The sequence below is a fragment of the Ascaphus truei genome, chromosome 12, assembly GCF_040206685.1.
Source record: "Ascaphus truei isolate aAscTru1 chromosome 12, aAscTru1.hap1, whole genome shotgun sequence".
NCBI lineage: Eukaryota > Metazoa > Chordata > Amphibia > Anura > Ascaphidae > Ascaphus > Ascaphus truei.
In genome coordinates, this window is record NC_134494.1 from 21,728,808 (window position 1) to 21,739,012 (window position 10,205).

Sequence of the window (10,205 nt, forward strand, 5' to 3'; positions counted from 1 at the left end):
GGGCGTTAAGTGTATAGAGATACTCAGCATCATTATACAGTGCTGCATGTTTATTAACGAGCTGGAAGTATATAGAGATGCTCTGCATCACTATATAGCACAGCATGTTCAGTATCAGGGCCTGGAAGTGTAAAGAGACACTCAGCATCATTATACAGCGCATCATGTTCAGTATCAGGGGCTGGAAGTGTATAGAGATACTCATCACCATTATACAGCGTAGCGTGTTCCTCTTCCCATCTTGTGTCTCACTCTGATCTGCCCTCTCTTTTGCTCAAACAGAATAAGAGTGGCCCAGCAACAGTTTCACTTTTAATAAGCACATTAGGTATTTTCCCCCTCTTGTTCCCACACAGACACCATAATCAACGTCATACTCAGAACTCGCTTTTTTTTATATACTTTGTACACGGGTCGCTGAATCCGGGAGAGCGAGAGGCCCATGGAAGGCTCGGGAGCATCAAGGCTCATCCTGGAAGACTAAGTAGCTGGTGATGCTCAGAACGCCAGGGGTTGCTGACACATACTGGTCACACCGCGGTATCACCGGGGGGGCGAGGGGGCCTATACCTGTGTCTCTTCCTCCTTGTACCTTCCAGTTGGATGGGGAATAACGAGCTCCATCTTGTGTGATACGCAGCATCCTCTTTGGCTCTGAACTTGCTTTCCGTAACCCTTTTTACGGTCAGAGGGACCAGCTGTCTCCTCCGGCAGCAAAAAGGTTAGCAGCTACGCCAACATCTACACTGCGAGGTCCACACCATGGAAGAATCTCGGCTTCCGCTCTCTACAACGCAAGCGACGTTGCTGATGTTTTGTGTGTTTTCAAAACCCTGAAAAATAAACTATTTCGTGGAAAACCGAATTGAAAATAAAAATGGCGACAACCAAAGGTAGATACAAAAAAAAATAATTCACGTTACAACGGCACGCAGCTGTACCGGAGTCACCCCCAGCCCGCAAAGAGAGGGGGGAGGTGAGCTGTGAAGGAACATCCACACGCACACACACACACACACACGTCGCTTTACACACGCTGGACAATGAACACCACGTACGTACGGCAAAGAGTCTCGGGAAGGAAACCGCCCTCCTTAATCGACCTCCGCGTTCCTGACGAGCGTCACGTACGGAGGTTTCTCAATTAGCAATATCAGCAGCATTGCTTTTTGTCTCTGCTTTTTATAAAGAACAAAAAAAAACCCACACAAAGACCTCCTATTGATTCTATCGCGCCTTCGCACTGCTACGAGGAGTGGGTTGTTGCGTGGGAGCGCCCGCCACACCCACCGTGCCGCGCTTTCCGTGGCTGTCACGTGCTGGAGGGAGCTGTGGAAAGTTCACAGGCTCTGCAGCAAAGAGCGGCGCTTCTCGCGGGTGTAATCTCGCCCCTTCCTTTCGCAGCGTCTCTGTTACACTGTGTTGGAAGATGCGGCGTCTCGGATCTCGTGAGACCGAGAGGAAAACCACAGCGGTACCTATTATAACAAGTAGAAGGAGAGTTTTGGAGCGCAATCCTTGGCGAGGAGCTGCAGGTGGCACAGAGCCGCCCAGGAGCTTCCTGAGGCGCAGAGTTCCAAGCTGCCGATTCCTTGGAGAAGCCTGCAGGCTGTGTTTGTGCAGACAGTAAGTGCGTGGCCAATGCGTTGGTTTGGTTGGATGTAACCGAGGACTGCAGGAGGTGACAGACTTGCAGAGGGGCCGTCAGTTCAGGCCTTGAGTTGGTGCCACTGTGCCACAGCTGTTCTGGGATGAGAAATCATGTCCTTCCAGTGCTTCACCTCCCCAGGTCCGCTCTTCCATGACAGGTAAATCTGAAGAGAGAATTCAGTGAGTTTGACCAGGAGACAGACAGACAGACAGACCTGTGCGTTACGTATCGAGAGGATCCTATTTGCTTCTTGGCGTGGCACAGGAATTTATATAAGTGCCAAGTGTATGAAACTTGTTATTTGAGAGTCTTTCATCAGACACTAAGCAACTACTTCCCTAATTTTCCTATAACCGCTCACAAGAACTCTCCCCTTACTGCTCCTATAACTCCTCCCCTGACTGCTCCTATAACTCCTCCCCTAACTGCTCCTATAACTCCTCCCCTGACTGCTCCTATAACTCCTCCCCTAACTGCTCTAATAACTCCTCCCCTAACTGCTCTAATAACACCTCCCCTAACTGCTCTAATAACTTCTCCCTTAACTACTCCTATTAACACTCCCTAAAACTTCTCCAGTAACTGCTTATATAACTCCCCTCTAACAGCTGTTATAACTGCTCCCTATAACTCCTCCAACTGCTTCTATAACCGCTCCCTATAACTCCTCCAACTGCTCCATATAACTCCTTCCCTAACTGCTCCTAAACCACTCTATATAACTGTTCCCTTTAACTCCTCCTATAACCGCTCCCTTTAACTCCTCCTATAACCGCACCCTTTAACTCCTCCTATAACCGCTCCCTTTAACTCCTCCTATAACCGCTCCCTTTAACTCCTCCCCTAACTGCTCCTAAACCACTCTCTATAACTGTTCCCATAACTGATCCACTAACCCTTCCCTAAAACTGCTCCCCCACCTGCTCCCCTAACCGCTCCCTATAATTAGTATTGTAGTGAACGGCCGTATAGAGGGGTTCTCTGTCATTATTAGGCGTTACCCTGCAAGGGTTTCCTCTTCCCTCCCCTTCAGGACCCACCTTCCCGATGACGTCATTGCGGCTGAGCCTGTCCTTGTCCATGACAGTGATGATGATGGTCGTCTCCCGGAGCTTCTCGGTGGGGATGTCGAAGATGAAGGACTCGTTGAAGATGGGGTTCAGGCAGCGCTTCATGACCACAGTCTTCTTCTTCTCAACCCTCTTATCCTTGCACATGAGCCAGACCTTCACATAGGGGTCTGAGGAGAAAGGATGGATGAGCAGGACAGAGCGGCTAATACATCCACTATTATCACATCACCTCGCAGGGCATCAGTGCCACTTTGGTACCAGAATGGCCACGATGTACTGCAAATATATATCTATATAGAAGAACATATATATATATATAATGTAAAGCAATATAGATCTATGACACGCAGAGCTATATAGATCTATAACATGCAAATCAGTATATATCTATAGCATGCAAATCAGTATATATAACATGCAGAGCAGTGTATATAGCTATAACATGCAGGGCAGTATATATCTGTAACATGCAGAGCAGTATATATCTGTAACACGCAGAGCAATATATATATATATATATATATAACATGCAGAGCAGTATATAGCTATAACATGCAGAGCAGTATATATCTATAACACGCAAATCAGTATATATAACATGCAGAGCAGTATACAGGCATACCCCGCATTAACGTACGCAATGGGACCGGAGCATGTATGTAAAGCGAAAATGTACTTAAAGTGAAGCACTACCTTTTTTCCACTTATTGATGCATGTACTGTACGGTAATCGTCATATACGTGCATAACTGATGTAAATAACACATTTGTAACATGCTCTATAGTCTCCCCGCTTGCGCACAGCTTCAGTACAGGTAGGGAGACGGTATTGCTGTTCATGACGTACTGACAGGCGCATGCGTGAACTGCCATTTGCCTATTGGGCGACATGTACTTACTCGCGAGTGTACTTAAAGTGAGTGTCCTTAAAGCGGGGTATGCCTGTATATCTATAACACGCAGAGCCATATATATCTATAACCAGTGTTCGACAAACCTATACATTTGCTCGCCCCGGGCGAGTGGATTTAACCCCTGGGCGAGTAAATATTGGCCCAAGCACCACACGTTTGGTACTAGGTGGCGAGTAGATTTTTTTGTGTGGCGAGTAGATTTTTTGGTGATTTGTCAACCACTGTCTATAACACACAAAGCAATATATATATATATATATCTATAACACGCAGAGCAATATATATATCTATAACATGCAGAGCAGTATATATCTATAACACGCAACTCAGTATATATAACATGCAGAGCAGTACATATAACATGCGGAGCAGTGTACATCTATAACCCGCAGAGCAGAACATCATAGCGCTCTCTGCCAGGCGATCACACACGAGGCCCCCGTGGTGGTCACATCAGAGCAGGCCTGGGACACTGTTCGCTGCGCAGGGACAGACCTGATGTGCCCCCGATGTCCATGGCTTTCAGGTTGCGCGCCTTGATGATATTGACGATGATGGAGTTGCCTGACGGGCTGTAGCAGAGAGACAGCAGCAGCTCCCCGCGACTCCCCTGCAAACAGCGCACAGATTGGCTTAATGGGCATTGGTTAATCCCTCTGGTGCCAGAGAGGCCTACAATGCATTGCAGGGCAAGGCCCAAATACAGGAAGCGGTTAGGCAACTGAACATGACGTTACCCGTAACAAACGTCATCAGTGACAGTGACGCTTATCCGCTAAGGAGTATGACGTAATGTCAGTTAAATAGCGTAACATTCATTTTCACGGCTGTTAGCAATGATGAGATGCAAAGGAGGCTTCTACCCTCACACCGCATATCCCCTAAAGACCGGTCAGGTTAACCCAGGGACCTAATGTTAAATCATACCTAAACTTGGTGTTAATCCCATCCCGACCCTGAAATAGGGCTTTCCCGGCGGTGGATGGGAGTGAGATGTACAGTACTAAACTTCCCGTTATTGGAAGCGAACACAACGTTATCCTACAATCACGTGACTTTACGGCTAAGCAAATGAGACGTCGTTCGGGCGTTAGTTTTGTGGATGTGCAGTAGCTGTAGGGTTACTGATTTATTCTATAAAGGGTCATAGTGCTATCGCACTAAAAGCCTCATTGACTTGGCATTATAGCACTTTATAGAAGGGCCTTAGTGTATCCGAGCCTGAGAGGCCAGAACAGAACAGTGGGACCCCCACCCCCCTATATTAATGTAATATACAGACGTCATATTACTTGGCATGTGAGAGAGATTAGTGTTCAGGTTTGGGAACCCATATTTCAGAAACCCATGGCCTATTATGACGCGTGGGTACAGGCCCTGGCACGTCACGGGCACTTGTTTAGTTTCTAGGGTCAGCCCGATCCAAACAGAAGTGCGCGGGGCCTCCGGGCGCCAGACGTGTCGTGTGATCGCTGCAGAAGGCGATCACATGAAACACGAGGGTTACTGGTCCGGCGATGGCCCCTGTAAGGTGCGAAGAAATCAGCAGCCCCAAGAAATTCCAACAGAGGCGAAAAGCTCGTTGGGCCTCGTTTGAAATATATTTCTGCACTGTCCGTGCTCTACAAATCATTTTTAAAAAGCAAAACATCGACTTTTTCGCAACCGGCTCGCTCTGCAAAGCGGGGCAGGCCTCTCTGGCAGCTGAGGGGTTACAAAGAGAGCAGGACTGGAGGTTCGGAAGTAAAAAGTAGTGTTACTCTTGCCCCTTTTACGTTATCATGTTCAGATTTGAAAAAATAAAAAAATATAAGTTGAAAAAAAAAAGTATTGATACTCTGGGTTGGTAGATAAAATAGGGGTGCTGTGGGTGCGTACATAAAATAGAAGCAGTACTGGGGGGGGGGTATAAATTAAATAGTAGTGTCTCCTTACCACCTACAGTAAGTACCATCTGGAGTACTGTGTAAGTGAGGGTGCAGTGCTGTTATCTATACACCTAATGTTGTGTTAGTCTGGGTCTGCTCTCTGACATTGGGATTATGACTAGAGTGCGTTCAGATGGCTTTGTTACAAGCTCACACAAATCATATCACAGGTGATGGAAATATCCAGGGTGAAAACGTGCAATTATGTAATTAACGGAGCGACCAGGATACAGAGTACCCCCTGCTCCTCTCACTGATATCACTCTGCTGGCAGGCTGAGCAGCTGTAATTATATGTTGTGATACAGTGTATCTGCCCCGGGGACACTGTGGAACAAAGGAGGCGTGTGTGTGTGTTTAAGAGAGAAAGAGAGAGAGAGAGAGAGAGAGAGAGAGAGAGAGAGAGAGAAGGTGTGTGTGTGTGTGTGTGAGAGAAACAGAGAAGAGAGGAGAGTTTGTGTGTGTCTGAGAGAGAGTGTGTCTGAGCATGTGTGTGTGTGTGTGTGAGGGAGTGTGTATGTGTGTGTGTTTTTGCGAGTGAGTGAGAGCATGTGTGTGTGTGTTATGAGAAAGAGCATGTGTGTATGAGTGAGAGAGCGTCAGAGAGAGATTTTGTGTGTGTGTATTTGTGAGAGAAAGTCTGTACGTGTACGTACATTATACATACATAGACACACATGGTACAGTACATACATAAACACACATCATACATACACACATACATAGACTCACATTATACATACATACATACATATACACACATTATATATACATATACGTACATATACACACATAAAATATACATATAGATATATATATATATATATATATATATATATATATATATATATATATATATATATATATATATATATATAATACTGAGTTAAGTTATGGTGAGTAAAAAAAGTGACAAAAACCCTCCACAGGAAAGCAAATATGCAAATGTAGCTGTATGCTCATCTGCATGTCTTAGGCAGGTCTGCAACCCCGCCTTTCCCCATTATCACCCAGCATACAGCACTTCCACTGCAGCAAGGGATTCTGGGAAATGACATGCAAATGAGCACACAGTGTCACTTTTTGCCTCAATAACCATTTTTAATATGGTTCCCTATAGGCTTAAGCTTGCTGCATGGTCACAGCTTTGAGCACAGCCAGGGTTAAGGTGCATACCCAGAAAACCACCCACAGACAGCAGGTGGTTTTCTGGGTATGCACCTTAACCCTGGCTGTGCTCAAAGCTGTGACCATGCAGCAAGCTTAAGCCTATAGGGAACCATGTTAAAAATGGTTATTGAGGCAAAAAGTGACACTGTGTGCTCATTTGCATGTCATTTCCCAGAATCCCTTGCTGCAGTGGAAGTGCTGTATGCTGGGTGATAATGGGGAAAGGCGGGGTTGCAGACCTGCCTAAGACATGCAGATGAGCATACAGCTACATTTGCATATATATATATATATATATATATCTATATGTATATTTTATGTGTATATGTATATATAATGTGTGTATATGTATGTATGTATGTATAATGTGAGTCTATGTATGTGTGTATGTATGATGTGTGTTTATGTATGTACTGTACCATGTGTGTCTATGTATGTATAATGTGTGTCCATGTATATCTGTGTGTATATGTATGTATGTATAATGTGTGTCCATGTATATCTGTGTGTATATGTATGTATGTATAATGTGTGTCCATGTATATCTGTGTGTATATGTATGTATGTATAATGTGTGTATATATATATAATGTATGTATGTGTCAAATTATGCATATGTATAATGTGTGTATATTTATGTACAGGGCTCGACAAATGCGGTCGCCCGGGGCGAGTGCATTGTGGCCGCTCTCGACTGCTTACCTGCGGCAGTGTCACCCGGTCTTCTCCGCCTTGATCTTTAAACTCATGTTTTTCTCCTGCAGCACTATTTAAAATGGCGGCGTCATATGACGCCGCGTTGCCATGGTAACGGGGACGCTGCATGACGTTGTGACATCACGCGGCGCCACAGCACAGAATCCCATTGCCATGGCAACGTGGCATCATATGACGCTGCGCGGCCATTTTGAATGGTGCTGCATGTATAGGCCCGGGAGCGTGGCAAATGCATATGGGGGCGGACATTTTAGCCGCCCCAAAATGTTGCCACCCAAGGCCCAGGCCTAACTGGCAATCCGCCACTGTGTATATGTATGTACAATATATGTTGTATGATGATACTCCTTATGCTCCTGTGATTGCACATCTATACTGTATGTATATAGGAGAGTGTATATATATATATATATATATATATATATATATATATATATACTGTATATGTAGATATATATTGGATTCTTCTTACGCTCCCGTCACTGCACGGTTTCAGCTCCTTCCAGAATGTCTGCATCTGTGTCAGGTCCACCTTGTTCAGGGGGAGAGACACCTCCCCGATGGGGTCATTGCGGCTGAACCGGTCGTAATCCAAGACCTGGAGGTACAGGACCCGCTGCACCACCTTCTCATAAGGAAATCCTGCAAGGGTGAGGGAGGGAACACGCACAATTTTACTCACTGCAGGTACCTGTCTCATTAACCCACCAGCACTCAACGGGTCATCAGCAGAGACCCCAGTAACCAGGAGATCCTTACAGGAAACAAGTCATCTGGGGGTTTGTTACGCAGAGAGGCTGCAGTGTACTGAGATTCCTACTCCCGGAACACCACAAGTCTGCCCCTCTTTCTTCTTACGCCCAGATCCACATTGGTCCATTAGGTCCTAAATTAACGTATATCTTTAAGGCTCAATAACGTTAGGGTTTAAGTCATGTTTTTTTTGTCCGGAGAGGTCATAGCGTTAAGTATAACAGATGTTAGAGCTAATGATGTGCGAAGATTCCCAGTAACAACGCCTACCTACAGTACAAAAGGCCCGTTAAAAGTTACCGCAGGGATTTACCGAGCCGTTGAGTCATACCCAAAGGTGGCGTTACACCCATCCAGGCCCTGAAATGTGGGCTTTGCTGGAGAGGAAGAGAGAGAGAAAGTGTCCTATTTTTGTAAAGTTCCAAGTGACTTGTACACCTCCCAAACACTACTGTGGGTGCCAGGGATGTGGCTACTACATCCTAAGTCACACAGTAGCCAAGTCCAAGAATCCTGCTCGTTTAGCAAGGGCAATTTAGCTCAACTCCAGCTTCAGCACAGGTGGCTCAAGCAGTGGCTCAGTCTTCGACAGCCTGAAAACCTGATCTCTTGGTGGCCCTTGAGGACTGGAGTTGGCCACCCCTGAGCTAGGGGATATCGCGTCCTGCGCTCCGACACGATCTGAGCCGATGGCGGATGGAAAGGGGGGGGGGGGTGACTACTCCCCTTCCATCATCAGTGACGGAAGCGATCAGGGTAATCGGAGGGGCCAGAGTACTCACAGGGTTAAACAACACGCCACCTTTAATTAAGACATGGCGTAACGCCATGTTACTTGAAGATAACGCTAGGCGGTGCTACCTTCCCCTGGCGTTAAGCCGGTGCTAATGAGATATACATTGGCCCTTGTTTTTCCATACAATTAGATGTGTGGAAATACGTTAACCCCGGGGGGGCGATAACATCCGGTTTCTAAGGGCACGTTGCGAGCCCTGAGTTACATCGTTACATAGTAGACGTGGCTGATGACCGTGGACTTGCCGGACCTCTGTGGCTCCGGCCCGTAGTGTTTTGACCCGCAGCACAGAGGAAGGGACAGGTCAGTGCTGGGCCAAATGGATGACAAATCCTTTATAAGGAGAGCAGAAGTTTTTATTTGATGTATTATTGAAGCAATATGGATAACACTTTGACCCCTAACACCCACATGCCGTCTCCAGTGAGGGGCGTTAGCCCTGTCACTGACAGGCTTGCTGCAATGCTGCAATGTAATCTACGTCTTCCAAGGCGGCCATATTTATTTCCCCCACCTATGTTTTGTTTCTCCATCCATTGATGCCCCCTCTTGCAGTAAAGTGACCTCAGACTGCCGCCTTGCAGGTACATGTGTAACACCCTCACCCCGTCAGTGAGCATGGGTTGTGTGACCCCCCCCCTTCCTCAGGCAGTACAGAAGTTAGGTGACCCCTACTTTACTCACTCTCTGTCTGAAAGTGTGATTCCCTCGCTACACAAAAGTTAGGCAACCCCAGACAGCCATATTTCTGTCTGCATCAGAGATCCCCTATCCCACAGGCACTGCAGGAGTAAAAAGACCCCATGCTGCCTCTCCTTTCCCGCTGCTTGTGTGTCCAAACCTACCCTGGAGTTAGCTGACCACACCTTGCTCTTTTCTCCACCTGCGTGACCTTCTACCTTCCTTGGCAGTACATTGAGTTAGGTGACCCCAGATAGCCCAATCTCTGCATGACAGATCCCCTATGGCACATGTATTGCAGGGGCTAAAAGACCCCAGACAGCCTCTTCTGTCTTGCTGCCACTTTGCCGTGGCAGTGCAGCAGGAGTTAGGTGACCCCCCACCCCCTACATTATGCCTCCCTCCCCACCTCTCCCCCTCAGCGTCTCACCCTCAAAGAGGAAAGTCTCGTTCCAGTGCGGATTGAGGTTTTTCCTCTTCACCTTGGTCTCCAGCTTGTGCTTCTTGTCGGGCAGCAGATAGA

General features: G+C 46.7%; 1 protein-coding gene across 9 annotated transcripts in view; it reads right to left on the reverse strand.

Moving 5' to 3' along the window:
* Positions 1–894: 894 nt before the first annotated feature.
* Positions 895–10,205, reverse strand: part of SYT7 (synaptotagmin 7) — a 215,023-nt gene continuing 205,712 nt past the window's right edge. For all 9 annotated transcript variants that reach the window (XM_075566944.1, XM_075566943.1, XM_075566950.1 and 6 more), the window contains 5 exons: positions 10,113–10,205; positions 7,925–8,094; positions 4,134–4,248; positions 2,692–2,891; positions 895–1,814 (listed from right to left, as the gene is read on the reverse strand). The exon at positions 10,113–10,205 is cut by the window's right edge and continues 178 nt beyond it. In XM_075566944.1, coding sequence (XP_075423059.1) covers positions 1,710–1,814; positions 2,692–2,891; positions 4,134–4,248; positions 7,925–8,094; positions 10,113–10,205 — 683 coding nt within the window. In that variant the 3' untranslated portion in view covers positions 895–1,709. The remainder of the gene's footprint in view (positions 1,815–2,691; positions 2,892–4,133; positions 4,249–7,924; positions 8,095–10,112) is intronic.